At 38.6% G+C, this 17,038-nt stretch overlaps 1 protein-coding gene and 9 non-coding genes across 10 annotated transcripts in view; all 10 read right to left on the reverse strand.

Moving 5' to 3' along the window:
* Nucleotides 1–411: 411 nt before the first annotated feature.
* The window catches only part of ttll1 (tubulin tyrosine ligase-like family, member 1), a 33,032-nt gene continuing 16,405 nt past the window's right edge, over nucleotides 412–17,038 (reverse strand). Inside the window, exon 10 of the mRNA XM_025899928.1 lies at nucleotides 412–2,338. Within this exon, the coding sequence (XP_025755713.1) occupies nucleotides 2,209–2,338 (130 nt within the window). The 3' untranslated portion in view covers nucleotides 412–2,208. The remainder of the gene's footprint in view (nucleotides 2,339–17,038) is intronic.
* On the reverse strand, nucleotides 3,211–3,340 carry trnay-aua (transfer RNA tyrosine (anticodon AUA)). The gene is made up of 2 exons: nucleotides 3,304–3,340; nucleotides 3,211–3,245 (listed from the first exon to the last, which is right to left on the reverse strand). It is a non-coding gene; the product is annotated as a tRNA-Tyr (tRNA).
* Nucleotides 5,084–5,213, reverse strand: trnay-aua (transfer RNA tyrosine (anticodon AUA)). Its single transcript has 2 exons — nucleotides 5,177–5,213; nucleotides 5,084–5,118 (listed from the first exon to the last, which is right to left on the reverse strand). It is a non-coding gene; the product is annotated as a tRNA-Tyr (tRNA).
* On the reverse strand, nucleotides 5,649–5,778 carry trnay-aua (transfer RNA tyrosine (anticodon AUA)). The gene is made up of 2 exons: nucleotides 5,742–5,778; nucleotides 5,649–5,683 (listed from the first exon to the last, which is right to left on the reverse strand). It is a non-coding gene; the product is annotated as a tRNA-Tyr (tRNA).
* On the reverse strand, nucleotides 7,546–7,675 carry trnay-aua (transfer RNA tyrosine (anticodon AUA)). Its single transcript has 2 exons — nucleotides 7,639–7,675; nucleotides 7,546–7,580 (listed from the first exon to the last, which is right to left on the reverse strand). It is a non-coding gene; the product is annotated as a tRNA-Tyr (tRNA).
* trnay-aua (transfer RNA tyrosine (anticodon AUA)) lies at nucleotides 9,419–9,548 on the reverse strand. Its single transcript has 2 exons — nucleotides 9,512–9,548; nucleotides 9,419–9,453 (listed from the first exon to the last, which is right to left on the reverse strand). It is a non-coding gene; the product is annotated as a tRNA-Tyr (tRNA).
* trnay-aua (transfer RNA tyrosine (anticodon AUA)) lies at nucleotides 12,418–12,547 on the reverse strand. The gene is made up of 2 exons: nucleotides 12,511–12,547; nucleotides 12,418–12,452 (listed from the first exon to the last, which is right to left on the reverse strand). It is a non-coding gene; the product is annotated as a tRNA-Tyr (tRNA).
* Nucleotides 14,095–14,224, reverse strand: trnay-aua (transfer RNA tyrosine (anticodon AUA)). The gene is made up of 2 exons: nucleotides 14,188–14,224; nucleotides 14,095–14,129 (listed from the first exon to the last, which is right to left on the reverse strand). It is a non-coding gene; the product is annotated as a tRNA-Tyr (tRNA).
* Nucleotides 14,660–14,789, reverse strand: trnay-aua (transfer RNA tyrosine (anticodon AUA)). Its single transcript has 2 exons — nucleotides 14,753–14,789; nucleotides 14,660–14,694 (listed from the first exon to the last, which is right to left on the reverse strand). It is a non-coding gene; the product is annotated as a tRNA-Tyr (tRNA).
* On the reverse strand, nucleotides 16,326–16,455 carry trnay-aua (transfer RNA tyrosine (anticodon AUA)). Its single transcript has 2 exons — nucleotides 16,419–16,455; nucleotides 16,326–16,360 (listed from the first exon to the last, which is right to left on the reverse strand). It is a non-coding gene; the product is annotated as a tRNA-Tyr (tRNA).

Consider the following 17,038-nt stretch of genomic DNA (forward strand, 5'->3'; position numbering starts at 1 on the left):
TGAAAATAAATCAGCTACAGAATGGCACAAATTCGTCTCTAAAAATCTGAACGTACTCTGTGGAATCGGAGGAGGCATGTTTATTTCCCCCTCTTACAAATATTTATTCAGATAATGAATGCGTGAGAAAATATTGTCAATGAAAGATAATTTTAAAAAATAAACAACCACAGATGGCTTTTCAGAAATAGCAAGTTATAACCGCCTTGTGCTTCCACCAAAATAACTCACGTAAAGCCCATTGACTAATTCTGTAACTTCAGCTAAGATATGATTAACAGAGTTGCGCAATGGTCACTTTCCAATGAACAGTAATTTCTTTCACACCAGCTGATGACATATGACATGCAAATAAACTGACTGCTCTTATTGTTGAAGGGTCAATACACACAAATTGACAAACTGCAACCATAACTGTTTATTAGCGCATCAACAGTACGGATATTTTATTGAAATATAAAAGCAAAAAACAAAAAACATATAAAGGAAACCATAGAGAGTTTCTGTTCATGTATTGTTCACAAAAGTTTATAAAGGGGTTGAAGACAAGCAGCCATGGGAACCTAACCTTCCAGTAAATTTGGTTTCTAAATTTAAATTTGGTTTGTAAAAACAGAGCGTTTACTTTGGGGACTTCAGTCAGAAATCACAGACCACAGCATGTACAGCTTACACCACTTGACAACCTGCTGATAACCAAGAAACAGTACCATGCAGAGACCTGCTTTGCTGCTGTGGCAACAGCAAGAACATATAGGTCATAGGCTTTTTGAAGGCTTGACCTCTGATTATTCTCCAGACTACACATTTATTTTCAACAAAGACTACAACCCTCCCGCCCTAACAGTAACCTGACAGCTTTTTATTTAAACAGAATGAATTTAGTAAAGTAAAGAAAGCAGCACTTTTTTACACAGCTTGTTATTTCAAATCATGACTCGGCACACATAATGCAACTAAAATAAAGCAGCATTTAATTACACAGAAAACAGCACATTGGACACTGTGTCAGGGCAGAGCTGAATCATACTGTTTCAACCTTGTTTAATCGCAATTTGATTGCAAACATGTTTCTCTAAACCCTCTCCTGTCTTTTCATTGCTTTTTGGAGAAAATGACCATGGATAATACTCCTGATCGTTGACTTAGAAGTGGAAGTAGTCATAAATGACTTAAGCAGAACTTTTGAAAACCTTTTCAAGTAACAACTTCTGTAATTCATTTTAATACATCTTATGTCATTTCACAGGCAAAGTCATTAGTGAATTCATGGAAAAAGTAAAAAATTACATAAAAAAAATGTTAGCAGCAGCCCAAAACAGAATCAGTAAGGTAAGAGGGAGTTTTGTAACTTTATTTTAAAAGACCAAGATTTATTTCTCAGCGTGTTGCCAATATCATTTAGCCAAAAATCCAGTTATCAGAAAGATGGACGATAACTCTTCATCAGTGTTTCTGTTTTTTAGTAGTTGAAGGAAATGAGCAGGCAATAAGAAAACACCTCAACACATATAATTAGCATTTAAATTTTCAGCAGATGAGACTTGAAATGAACGATGAGACATACTTTTTAAAGCACATGTAAAGAAATAAAGTGCAAGAGGAATACAATCATCAAAACCCCGCAAAACATACTGATAATCAACGTACAAAAATCATTAAACTCTGTTAACATTTAGTACTGCTAATTCTGCCTATCAACTGCCTTTTAATAAATTAAATCTTTAAATCACTTCTATTTGATAACTTTATACCACTTCATTACCATACAGTGTATGTTCTCATTAGCACCGGTGTGGAAGGTCAAGTTAAAGTGTCAGCAATCCGGTGTCATGCATAGTAATCCTTCATGTTCATCTCCGAAGATTTCATCAGCACTTGTCTTAAGTGTGGAAACCGCTGCTGTATGTGATATTTGACCTACTTGATTTGACCTCAAACCTGTCAGAGCACTGTCAGTTCCACTTATTTTGTTTTACATTCATATAAACAGTGACAAACACAAGCTTTTCAACCTTCTGAATATGAGCACATAGCTGATTTTTCTCCATTGAGCAGCAGTGCCGTTGCTCCCTGTGCCGCAGTCAGTGAAATGTGGACGGAGGGAGCATCTGTCCAATGTGCTAAAAAAAAGAAGTCCAAGTGGTTCCCCACAGAAGGTCCCTGGAGTGTTGTACAGGAAGTCAATTTGAGGGAAAAATTATCGCTTCACTTCCAGGTGGCGGCAGTGGGGCGAACGCCTGCACTCCCCTTGGTGCCCTTTGACCCCAGCGACTGACCCGAACGGCTCCGCAGGTCACGCTCAGCATTCTCGCTCTGCGCCTGTTCTTCGTCATACCTGATGACACAAAAAGAGTGGATGTTCACTGAATGTGTAAGCAAAGGGATTTCCTGAAACAACACCCCCCTATTGTGCTCAACAGCTGTATTTGAAACTCCATGCAGCATCCCTCTGGCAGCTCAGCTGAAAGAGCAGATGACTGTAGTGAGTGTTTAGTTAAAATCCATGTGTTCAAAACTGGTGTGATTACCTTCTTGACTTTGGTTTATTAGGTATTATTATGTTTGACAATCCCAGACATTGGTACTGTTTTTGTTTTTTTGTTGTTGTTTTTTACAGATAACTGCAGAGCAGAGAAGAGGGCAGAAAGTCAGACACAGCAACAGAATAAAGAAGCTGCTCAGTTTTCAAAATAAAAGACCCTGTACAGAGTAAACCCCCACTTCTAAAATGTTCTTGTGAAATTTGTAATGAAAAACGGAAAAGTGGAAGAAATTCAGACATACAGCTGGTGTTTTCCACCGGTTAACAGGAATTAATGGGAAGAAATTATTTTTTGAGTGGGCTTGATGTCGTGGTGTGTCAGGAGTAGTAATCCTTAAATATTCCACTACAAAAGTATAAACTATAGGCTTATTGCAGTAAACAGTGTCTTGACTAGTTAACAATAAAAAAAGGCTTCCTTCAAGCAAGACTTGAACCAGTTACGGAAGAATTTTCAAGTAGCCCACTAAAGTCCTGCATGATACCAACTGAGCTAACGAAGGCAAAGCCTGCGCTTTTGCAATGCCCCACTGAAGGAGTCGCACTACAGCAACATCTTAGCATGATTATATGATAAGCACGATTCCGCAAAAAGTTAAGTACATAAGTAGTTAAAAACACAGCAGTGGAACTGAAAAGAAGATTTCAGACCTTTGCTAACATCTTCCTTCGAGCTGGATTTGAACCAGCGACTAAGGATAGTCACGGATACGCCGTCAACCTAATCCACTACCTAAGGTTATGACGTGGGATCCATGTTATGGTCCTCTGCTCTACCAACTGAGCTATCGAAGGAAGACAGGAACAGCCCTTTAATGACTGATGATATCCATATCTGTATGACGTGGCATCCACTCTACAGTCCTCTGCTCTACGAGCTGAGCTATCGAAGGAAGCCGCGCACACACAGCTCATTAGGACGGCCTATTTTATCCACAAACACTGGTCATCAAACAAGTCGCTTAAAGATAATTTAGTCTTTTTATTACAAGTTCAGAAGATTATACTTTAGTTATTTATTTATTTACACTATTTATTACAGTTACATATATATATTTGTTGCAACAACACACGACAGTTAGTTACAGCATAGATTAAAAGTAGTATTACTGTTTTTTTCCTATATTTCAGCCTCTAATTAATATACTGAGCACCACACACTATTAAAAGTCTCTGGTTTGAGTCAGATATAAGCTAAAAACTCAAGTAAGAAAGTTACTTAGAAAGTAAAATCCAATGTAGATGGATATATATCAGAACCACTTTAGGAAATTATCTTATTCTTAGAGCCAGATTTGGACCAGCAACCTAAGGATGCCAGTATCCGTTTCCACGTTACCAACTGAGCTACTGAAAGAACCCACACCTAACAGACCAACTGGACCAGTTCAACTACAACAACAAGGTATGCCATAACAATCACAGGAGAAATGCTCATGGATCCATTCTACCGGCTGAACCATCAAAAGTTATGACCAACATTCATAATTGACTACAAAGTCAGAAGACAACATATGTGTTAATTATATGTTTTAACTACACATAACAAGTAGTTAATGAGTATAAACTATGGGCTCAATGCAGCATACAGTATGTTGACTAGTTAAGCAGCACCAAACAGTTATTCCAGTGGAGTTTTGCTTATGTAATGGGATTCAAGGGGTGCAAATACATACTGTTAAATAAATATTTAACATCACAGAGTGAAATATGGAGTTAGCATACATATAAACATCTATGTAGATCTCCATCAGTTAAATAAACAGCCAGATTTAAACCAGTGACCCAAGGTTTCCCACGTTACCCTTTACAGTCCGGCGCTTTACCAAGTGAGCTATCGAAGGAAGACAGCCTGGAGCAGTTCCACTAGAGCAACATCTTTACATGATTATATGATCAGCACAATTCTGTAAAAAGGGCAGTAGTTAAAAGAGCTCTATTAAGCAGAAAATGAACTGATCAGTCCTCCGAGAAAAAGGAGTTCACTAACTCCTCCCTTCAAGCTGGAGTTGAACCAGCGACTAAGGATAGCCACGGATACAACGCCAACCCAATCCTCTATCTAAGGTCATCATGGCGTGGTATCCATGTAATGGTCCTCTGCTCTACCAGCTGAGCTATTGAAGGAAAGCACACACGCGGATCTCATTAGGACGACCTATTTTATCCACAAAACACTGGTCATCAAACAGGTTGCTTGAAATAAAAAATCAGTCTTTTTATTACAAGTTCAGAAGATTATACTTCAGTTATGTATTTATTTACACTATAGTTATATATATACATATATCTATATATATCTATATATATATATATATAGATATATATTGCAACTACACACGACAATTAGTTACAGCATAGTATTACTGGTATTTTCCTATATTTAGAAGTGGTCAGCCTTTAATTAATAAATTGAGCACCACACACTATTAGAAGCCTTTGGTTTGAGTCAGATATGAGCTAAAAACTTGAGTAAGAAAGTAGAATCCAATGTAGACAGACAGTCCTCTATGGAAAGAGAGGATTTCACTAACATCTTCCTTCAAGCTGGAGTTGAACCAGCGACTAAGGATAGCCACGGATACTTCGTCAACCTAATCCACTAGCTAAGGTTATGACGTAGTATCCATGTTATGGTCCTCTGCTCTACCAACTGAGCTATTGAAGGAAGCCACACACACGGAGCTCATTAGGACGGCCTATTTTATCCACAAAACACTGGTTATCAAACTGGTCGCTTAAAAAAAATTCAGTCTTTTTATTACAAGTTCAGAAGATTATACTTCAGTTATGTATTTATTTACACTATAGTTATATATATACATATATATATGTATATATATATATACATATATATATATATATCTATCTATATATATAGATAGATATATATTGCAACTACACACGACAATTAGTTACAGCATAGTATTACTGGTATTTTCCTATATTTAGGAGTGGTGAGACTTTAATTAATAAATTGAGCACCACACACTATTAGAAGCCTTTGGTTTGAGTAAGATATGAGCTAAAAACTTGAGTAAGAAAGTAGAATCCAATGTAGACGGACAGTCCTCTATGGAAAGAGAGGATTTCACTAACATCTTCCTTCAAGCTGGAGTTGAACCAGCGACTAAGGATAGCCACGGATACGTCGTCAACCTAATCCACTGGCTAAGGTTATGACGCAGTATCCATGTTATGGTCCTCTGCTCTACCAACTGAGCTATCGAAGGAAGACAGGAACAGCCCTTTAATGACTGATGATATCCATATCTGTATGAAATGGCATCCACTCTACAGTCCTCTGCTCTACGAGCTGAGCTATCGAAGGAAGCCGCACACACAGAGCTCATTAGGACGGCCTATTTTATCCACAAACACTGGTCATCAAACAAGTCGCTTAAAGATAATTTAGTCTTTTTATTACAAGTTCAGAAGATTATACTTTAGTTATTTATTTATTTACACTATTTATTACAGTTACATATATATATTTGTTGCAACAACACACGACAGTTAGTTACAGCATAGATTAAAAGTAGTATTACTGGTTTTTTCCTATATTTCAGCCTCTAATTAATATACTGAGCACCACACACTATTAAAAGTCTCTGGTTTGAGTCAGATATAAGCTTAAAACTCAAGTAAGAAAGTTACTTAGAAAGTAAAATCCAATGTAGATGGATATATATCAGAACCACTTTAGGAAATTATCTTATTCTTAGAGCCAGATTTGGACAAGCAACCTAAGGATGCCAGTATCCGTTTCCACGTTACCAACTGAGCTACTGAAAGAACCCACACCTAACAGACCAACTGGACCAGTTCAACTACAACAACAAGGTATGCCATAACAATCACAGGAGAAATGCTCATGGATCCATTCTACCGGCTGAACCATCAAAAGTTATGACCAACATTCAAAATTGACTACAAAGTCAGAAGACAACATATGTGTTAATTATATGTTTTAACTACACATAACAAGTAGTTAATGAGTATAAACTATGGGCTCAATGCAGCATACAGTATGTTGACTAGTTAAGCAGCACCAAACAGTTATTCCAGTGGAGTTTTGCTTATGTAATGGGATTCAAGGGGTGCAAATGCATACTGTTAAATAAATATTTAACATCACAGAGTGAAATATGGAGTTAGCATACATATAAACATCTATGTAGATCTCCATCAGTTAAATAAACAGCCAGATTTAAACCAGTGACGCAAGGTTTCCCATGTTACCCTTTACAGTCCGGCGCTTTACCAAGTGAGCTATCGAAGGAAGACAGCCTAGAGCAGTTCCACTAGAGCAACATCTTTACATGATTATATGATCAGCACAATTCTGTAAAAAGGGCAGTAGTTAAAAGAGCTCTATTAAGCAGAAAATGAACTGATCAGTCCTCTGACAAAGAGGATTTCACTAACACCTCCCTTCAAGCTGGAGTTGAACCAGCGACTAAGGATAGCCACGGATACAACGCCAACCCAATCCTCTATCTAAGGTCATCATGACGTGGTATCCATGTTATGGTCCTCTGCTCTACCAACTGAGCTATTGAAGAAAGGCACACACACGGAGCTCATTAGGACGGCCTATTTTATCCACAAAACACTGGTTATCAAACTGGTCGCTTAAAAAAAATTCAGTCTTTTTATTACAAGTTCAGAAGATTATACTTCAGTTATGTATTTATTTACACTATAGTTATATATATACATATATATATGTATATATATATATACATATATATATATATATATATCTATATATATAGATAGATATATATTGCAACTACACACGACAATTAGTTACAGCATAGTATTACTGGTATTTTCCTATATTTAGGAGTGGTGAGACTTTAATTAATAAATTGAGCACCACACACTATTAGAAGCCTTTGGTTTGAGTAAGATATGAGCTAAAAACTTGAGTAAGAAAGTAGAATCCAATGTAGACGGACAGTCCTCTATGGAAAGAGAGGATTTCACTAACATCTTCCTTCAAGCTGGAGTTGAACCAGCGACTAAGGATAGCCACGGATACGTCGTCAACCTAATCCACTGGCTAAGGTTATGACGCAGTATCCATGTTATGGTCCTCTGCTCTACCAACTGAGCTATCGAAGGAAGACAGGAACAGCCCTTTAATGACTGATGATATCCATATCTGTATGAAATGGCATCCACTCTACAGTCCTCTGCTCTACGAGCTGAGCTATCGAAGGAAGCCGCACACACAGAGCTCATTAGGACGGCCTATTTTATCCACAAACACTGGTCATCAAACAAGTCGCTTAAAGATAATTTAGTCTTTTTATTACAAGTTCAGAAGATTATACTTTAGTTATTTATTTATTTACACTATTTATTACAGTTACATATATATATTTGTTGCAACAACACACGACAGTTAGTTACAGCATAGATTAAAAGTAGTATTACTGGTTTTTTCCTATATTTCAGCCTCTAATTAATATACTGAGCACCACACACTATTAAAAGTCTCTGGTTTGAGTCAGATATAAGCTTAAAACTCAAGTAAGAAAGTTACTTAGAAAGTAAAATCCAATGTAGATGGATATATATCAGAACCACTTTAGGAAATTATCTTATTCTTAGAGCCAGATTTGGACAAGCAACCTAAGGATGCCAGTATCCGTTTCCACGTTACCAACTGAGCTACTGAAAGAACCCACACCTAACAGACCAACTGGACCAGTTCAACTACAACAACAAGGTATGCCATAACAATCACAGGAGAAATGCTCATGGATCCATTCTACCGGCTGAACCATCAAAAGTTATGACCAACATTCAAAATTGACTACAAAGTCAGAAGACAACATATGTGTTAATTATATGTTTTAACTACACATAACAAGTAGTTAATGAGTATAAACTATGGGCTCAATGCAGCATACAGTATGTTGACTAGTTAAGCAGCACCAAACAGTTACTCCAGTGGAGTTTTGCTTATGTAATGGGATTCAAGGGGTGCAAATGCATACTGTTAAATAAATATTTAACATCACAGAGTGAAATATGGAGTTAGCATACATATAAACATCTATGTAGATCTCCATCAGTTAAATAAACAGCCAGATTTAAACCAGTGACGCAAGGTTTCCCATGTTACCCTTTACAGTCCGGCGCTTTACCAAGTGAGCTATCGAAGGAAGACAGCCTAGAGCAGTTCCACTAGAGCAACATCTTTACATGATTATATGATCAGCACAATTCTGTAAAAAGGGCAGTAGTTAAAAGAGCTCTATTAAGCAGAAAATGAACTGATCAGTCCTCTGACAAAGAGGATTTCACTAACACCTCCCTTCAAGCTGGAGTTGAACCAGCGACTAAGGATAGCCACGGATACAACGCCAACCCAATCCTCTATCTAAGGTCATCATGACGTGGTATCCATGTTATGGTCCTCTGCTCTACCAGCTGAGCTATTGAAGAAAGGCACACACACGGAGCTCATTAGGACGACCTATTTTATCCACAAAACACTGGTCATCAAACAGGTTGCTTGAAATAAAAAATCAGTCTTTTTATTACAAGTTCAGAAGATTATACTTCAGTTATGTATTTATTTACACTATAGTTATATATATACATATATCTATATATATCTATATATATATATATATAGATATATATTGCAACTACACACGACAATTAGTTACAGCATAGTATTACTGGTATTTTCCTATATTTAGAAGTGGTCAGCCTTTAATTAATAAATTGAGCACCACACACTATTAGAAGCCTTTGGTTTGAGTCAGATATGAGCTAAAAACTTGAGTAAGAAAGTAGAATCCAATGTAGACAGACAGTCCTCTATGGAAAGAGAGGATTTCACTAACATCTTCCTTCAAGCTGGAGTTGAACCAGCGACTAAGGATAGCCACGGATACTTCGTCAACCTAATCCACTAGCTAAGGTTATGACGTAGTATCCATGTTATGGTCCTCTGCTCTACCAACTGAGCTATCGAAGGAAGACAGGAACAGCCCTTTAATGACTGATGATATCCATATCTGTATGATGTGGCATCCACTCTACAGTCCTCTGCTCTATGATCTGAGCTATTGAAGGAAGCCGCACACACACAGCTCATTAGGACGGCCTATTTTATCCACAAACACTGGTCATCAAACAAGTCGCTTAAAGATAATTTAGTCTTTTTATTACAAGTTCAGAAGATTATACTTTAGTTATTTATTTATTTACACTATTTATTACAGTTACATATATATATTTGTTGCAACAACACACGACAGTTAGTTACAGCATAGATTAAAAGTAGTATTACTGTTTTTTTCCTATATTTCAGCCTCTAATTAATATACTGAGCACCACACACTATTAAAAGTCTCTGGTTTGAGTCAGATATAAGCTTAAAACTCAAGTAAGAAAGTTACTTAGAAAGTAAAATCCAATGTAGATGGATATATATCAGAACCACTTTAGGAAATTATCTTATTCTTAGAGCCAGATTTGGACCAGCAACCTAAGGATGCCAGTATCCGTTTCCACGTTACCAACTGAGCTACTGAAAGAACCCACACCTAACAGACCAACTGGACCAGTTCAACTACAACAACAAGGTATGCCATAACAATCACAGGAGAAATGCTCATGGATCCATTCTACCGGCTGAACCATCAAAAGTTATGACCAACATTCAAAATTGACTACAAAGTCAGAAGACAACATATGTGTTAATTATATGTTTTAACTACACATAACAAGTAGTTAATGAGTATAAACTATGGGCTCAATGCAGCATACAGTATGTTGACTAGTTAAGCAGCACCAAACAGTTATTCCAGTGGAGTTTTGCTTATGTAATGGGATTCAAGGGGTGCAAATGCATACTGTTAAATAAATATTTAACATCACAGAGTGAAATATGGAGTTAGCATACATATAAACATCTATGTAGATCTCCATCAGTTAAATAAACAGCCAGATTTAAACCAGTGACGCAAGGTTTCCCATGTTACCCTTTACAGTCCGGCGCTTTACCAAGTGAGCTATCGAAGGAAGACAGCCTGGAGCAGTTCCACTAGAGCAACATCTTTACATGATTATATGATCAGCACAATTGTCTAAAAAGGGCAGTAGTTAAAAGAGCTCTATTAAGCAGAAAATGAACTGATCAGTCTTCTGACAAAGAGGATTTCACTAACGCCTACCTTCAAGCTGGAGTTGAACCAGCGACTAAGGATAGCCACGGATACAACGCCAACCCAATCCTCTATCTAAGGTCATCATGACGTGGTATCCATGTTATGGTCCTCTGCTCTACCAGCTGAGCTATTGAAGGAAGACAGGAACAGCCCTTTAATGACTGATGATATCCATATCTGTATGACGTGGCATCCACTCTACAGTCCTCTGCTCTACGAGCTGAGCTATTGAAGGAAGGCGCACACACAGAGCTCATTAGGACGGCCTATTTTATCCACAAACACTGGTCATCAAACAAGTCGCTTAAAGATAATTTAGTCTTTTTATTACAAGTTCAGAAGATTATACTTCAGTTATGTATTTATTTACACTATAGTTATATATATATACATATATCTATATATATGTATATATATATATAGATATATATTGCAACTACACACGACTAGAGATGGGTACCGGTGTCCGGTGCGTTCTGACATAAACGGTAGTAACCAGACCGAAAAGCAGCGCACATTTCGGTGCTTTATTTCGGTGCTTTTTTTTCCTGAGCCAATTATAGCCAATCATTTTACGTTTCCGAGGATAGTAGGCGGGGCCAGGTACGTACCTTCTTTTAGAGCAGAGCTACAGATTAAAAACGCCCAAGGCGAAGCGATCAAAAGTCTGGCTGTACTTCACAGCAAAAGATGCAAACTCAGCAGCCTGCAACAAGTGCTTTAAGCTGATACTGTGATACTGTCAAAGGAGGTAACACCTCAAATCCGATGAAACACCTGGCAACGTATAGCGGGGGTTTTTTAAGCCGAGAAATGCGCCGTGTTTGATAGCTTGCTGCGAGACCTCACACCGTGCACATCTACTGCGGGTGTGGTGCCTGTTATGGGACCCAGAGTTAGCAACATCCCCCAAGAACCCGAAGATTAGAGTCCTGGCCCCTAGCCCTGTCAGCGTAGCAGAAATGATGACGGATGATGATGGCAGCAGCAGCCGTTCTTCTCTGCGTGAGTAGCTTCATGTTGTTTGTGTGTAATTAACGTTGAGTAGGCTAACCACATTATTACATTAATGCATGTAAGGTGAACTAGCAAACACCGTTGTAGTTACATGCGGCTGTCTTCTTGTTTGATGGCAGATACTCCCTTCACCCTGGCTAAAAAGGTAAAATGACCAAAGGAAAATTGGAAAACAGTTAAACATGAGAGGTTTTTGGACAAAGTGTGTGTTTTTTCCATTGTTTAAGCACTGCTTCCAGACAAGAGTGAGACCATATATGCCCTATAGCTGCAGAAAAGGCTAACATTGTTATCTTTTTACAAAAAAAACCAGCTGAACATGAGAGGTTTTTGGACAAAGTGTGTGTTCTTCATTCTTTAAGCACCGGTTTGAGCACCGTTTAAGCACCGGCACCATTTCAAAAGTACCGGTTTGGCACCGGTATCGGATAAAACCTAAACGATACCCATCCCTACACACGACAATTAGTTACAGCATAGTATTACTGGTATTTTCCTATATTTAGAAGTGGTCAGCCTTTAATTAATAAATTGAGCACCACACACTATTAGAAGCCTTTGGTTTGAGTCAGATATGAGCTAAAAACTTGAGTAAGAAAGTAGAATCCAATGCAGACGGACAGTCCTCTATGGAAAGAGAGGATTTCACTAACATCTTCCTTCAAGCTGGAGTTGAACCAGCGACTAAGGATAGCCACGGATACGTCGTCAACCTAATCCACTAGCTAAGGTTATGACGCAGTATCCATGTTATGGTCCTCTGCTCTACCAACTGAGCTATTGAAGGAAGACAGGAACAGCCCTTTAATGACTGATGATATCCATATCTGTATGACGTGGCATCCACTCTACAGTCCTCTGCTCTACGAGCTGAGCTATTGAAGGAAGCCGCACACACAGAGCTCATTAGGACGACCTATTTTATCCACAAAACACTGGTCATCAAACAGGTTGCTTGAAAAAAAAATCAGTCTTTTTATTACTAGTTCAGAAGATTATACTTCAGTTATGTATTTATTTACACTATAGTTATATATATACATATATCTATATATATCTACATATATATAGATATATATTGGAACTACACACGACTAGAGATGGGTACCGGTATCTGGTGCCACGATGGCACCGGTTCTGACATAAACGGTAGTAACCAGACCGAAAAGCAGCGCACATTTCGGTGCTTTATTTCGGTGCTTTTTTTCCTGAGCCAATTCTAGCCAATCGTTTTACGTTTCCGAGGATAGTAGGCGGGGCCAGGTACGTACCTTCTTTTAGAGCAGAGCTACAGATTAAAAACGCCCAAGGCGAAGCGGTCAAAGTCTGGCTGTACTTCACAGCAAAAGATGCAAACCCAGCAGCCTGCAACAAGTGCTTTAAGCTGATACTGTGATACTGTCAAAGGAGGTAACACCTCAAATCCGATGAAACACCTGGCGACGCATAGCGGGGGGTTTTTAAGCCGAGAAATGCGCCGTGTTTGATAGCTTGCTGCGAGACCTCACACCGTGCACATCTACTGCGGGCGTGGTGCCTGTTATCGGACCCAGAGTTAGCAACATCCCCCAAGAACCCGAAGAGTAGAGTCCTGGCCCCTAGCCCTGTCAGCGTAGCAGAAATGATGACGGATGATGATGGTAGCAGCAGCTGTTCTTCTCTGCGTGAGTAGCTTCATGTTGTTCGTGTGTAATTAACGTTGAGTAGGCTAACCACATTATTACATTAATGCATGTAAGGTGAACTAGCAAACACGGTTGTAGTTACATGCGGCTGTCTTCTTGTTTGATGGCAGATACTCCCTTCACCCTGGCCAAAAAGGCTAAAATGACCAAAGGAAAAGTGGGAAACAGTTAAACATGAGAGGTTTTTGGACAAAGTTTGTGTTTTTTCCATTGTTTAAGCACTGCTTCCAGACAAGAGTGAGACCATATATGCCCTATAGCTGCAGAAAAGGCTAACATTGTTATCTTTTTACAAAAAAAAACAGCTGAACATGAGAGGTTTTTGGACAAAGTGTGTGTTCTTCATTCTTTAAGCACCGGTTTGAGCACCGTTTAAGCACCGGCACCGTTTCAAAAGTACCGGTTTGGCACCGGTATCGGATAAAACCTAAACGATACCCATCCCTACACACGACAATTAGTTACAGCATAGTATTACTGGTATTTTCCTATATTTAGAAGTAGTGAGACTTTAATTAATAAATTGAGCACCACACACTATTAGAAGCCTTTGGTTTGAGTCAGATGTGAGCTAAAAACTTGAGTAAGAAAGTAGAATCCAATGTAGACGGACAGTCCTCTATGGAAAGAGAGGATTTCACTAACATCTTCCTTCAAGCTGGAGTTGAACCAGCGACTAAGGATAGCCACGGATACGTCGTCAACCTAATTCACTACCTAAGGTTATGACGCAGTATCCATGTTATGGTCCTCTGCTCTACCAACTGAGCTATTGAAGGAAGCCACACACACGGAGCTCATTAGGACGGCCTATTTTATCCACAAAACACTGGTTATCAAACTGGTCGCTTAAAAAAAATTCAGTCTTTTTATTACAAGTTCAGAAGATTATACTTCAGTTATGTATTTATTTACACTATAGTTATATATATACATATATATATGTATATATATATATACATATATATATATATATCTATCTATATATATAGATAGATATATATTGCAACTACACACGACAATTAGTTACAGCATAGTATTACTGGTATTTTCCTATATTTAGAAGTGGTGAGACTTTAATTAATAAATTGAGCACCACACACTATTAGAAGCCTTTGGTTTGAGTCAGATATGAGCTAAAAACTTGAGTAAGAAAGTAGAATCCAATGCAGATGGACAGTCCTCTACGGAAAGAGAGGATTTCACTAACATCTTCCTTCAAGCTGGAGTTGAACCAGCGACTAAGGATAGCCACGGATACGTCGTCAACCTAATCCACTAGCTAAGGTTATGACGCAGTATCCATGTTATGGTCCTCTGCTCTACCAACTGAGCTATCGAAGGAAGACAGGAACAGCCCTTTAATGACTGATGATATCCATATCTGTATGACGTGGCATCCACTCTACAGTCCTCTGCTCTACGAGCTGAGCTATTGAAGGAAGCCACACACACAGAGCTCATTAGGACGGCCTATTTTATCCACAAACACTGGTCATCAAACAAGTCGCTTAAAGATAATTTAGTCTTTTTATTACAAGTTCAGAAGATTATACTTCAGTTATGTATTTATTTACACTATAGTTATATATATATACATATATCTATATATATGTATATATATATATAGATATATATTGCAACTACACACGACTAGAGATGGGTACCGGTGTCCGGTGCGTTCTGACATAAACGGTAGTAACCAGACCGAAAAGCAGCGCACATTTCGGTGCTTTATTTCGGTGCTTTTTTTTCCTGAGCCAATTCTAGCCAATCATTTTACGTTTCCGAGGATAGTAGGCGGGGCCAGGTACGTACCTTCTTTTAGAGCAGAGCTACAGATTAAAAACGCCCAAGGCGAAGCGATCAAAAGTCTGGCTGTACTTCACAGCAAAAGATGCAAACTCAGCAGCCTGCAACAAGTGCTTTAAGCTGATACTGTGATACTGTCAAAGGAGGTAACACCTCAAATCCGATGAAACACCTGGCAACGTATAGCGGGGGTTTTTAAGCCGAGAAATGCGCCGTGTTTGATAGCTTGCTGCGAGACCTCACACCGTGCACATCTACTGCGGGTGTGGTGCCTGTTATGGGACCCAGAGTTAGCAACATCCCCCAAGAACCCGAAGATTAGAGTCCTGGCCCCTAGCCCTGTCAGCGTAGCAGAAATGATGACGGATGATGATGGCAGCAGCAGCCGTTCTTCTCTGTGTGAGTAGCTTCATGTTGTTTGTGTGTAATTAACGTTGAGTAGGCTAACCACATTATTACATTAATGCATGTAAGGTGAACTAGCAAACACCGTTGTAGTTACATGCGGCTGTCTTCTTGTTTGATGGCAGATACTCCCTTCACCCTGGCTAAAAAGGTAAAATGACCAAAGGAAAATTGGAAAACAGTTAAACATGAGAGGTTTTTGGACAAAGTGTGTGTTTTTTCCATTGTTTAAGCACTGCTTCCAGACAAGAGTGAGACCATATATGCCCTATAGCTGCAGAAAAGGCTAACATTGTTATCTTTTTACAAAAAAAACCAGCTGAACATGAGAGGTTTTTGGACAAAGTGTGTGTTCTTCATTCTTTAAGCACCGGTTTGAGCACCGTTTAAGCACCGGCACCATTTCAAAAGTACCGGTTTGGCACCGGTATCGGATAAAACCTAAACGATACCCATCCCTACACACGACAATTAGTTACAGCATAGTATTACTGGTATTTTCCTATATTTAGAAGTGGTCAGCCTTTAATTAATAAATTGAGCACCACACACTATTAGAAGCCTTTGGTTTGAGTCAGATATAAGCTAAAAACTTGAGTAAGAAAGTAGAATCCAATGCAGACGGACAGTCCTCTATGGAAAGAGAGGATTTCACTAACATCTTCCTTCAAGCTGGAGTTGAACCAGCGACTAAGGATAGCCACGGATACTTCGTCAACCTAATCCACTAGCTAAGGTTATGACGCAGTATCCATGTTATGGTCCTCTGCTCTACCAACTGAGCTATCGAAGGAAGACAGGAACAGCCCTTTAATGACTGATGATATCCATATCTGTATGACGTGGCATCCACTCTACAGTCCTCTGCTCTACGAGCTGAGCTATCGAAGGAAGCCGCGCACACACAGCTCATTAGGACGGCCTATTTTATCCACAAACACTGGTCATCAAACAAGTCGCTTAAAGATAATTTAGTCTTTTTATTACAAGTTCAGAAGATTATACTTTAGTTATTTATTTATTTACACTATTTATTACAGTTACATATATATATTTGTTGCAACAACACACGACAGTTAGTTACAGCATAGATTAAAAGTAGTATTACTGGTTTTTTCCTATATTTCAGCCTCTAATTAATATACTGAGCACCACACACTATTAAAAGTCTCTGGTTTGAGTCAGATATAAGCTTAAAACTCAAGTAAGAAAGTTACTTAGAAAGTAAAATCCAATGTAGATGGATATATATCAGAACCACTTTAGGAAATTATCTTATTCTTAGAGCCAGATTTGGACCAGCAACCTAAGGATGCCAGTATCCGTTTCCACGTTACCAACTGAGCTACTGAAAGAACCCACACCTAACAGACCAA

This window comes from Oreochromis niloticus, linkage group LG17 (genome assembly GCF_001858045.2).
Source record: "Oreochromis niloticus isolate F11D_XX linkage group LG17, O_niloticus_UMD_NMBU, whole genome shotgun sequence".
In the NCBI taxonomy this organism is placed as follows: Eukaryota; Metazoa; Chordata; class Actinopteri; order Cichliformes; family Cichlidae; genus Oreochromis; species Oreochromis niloticus.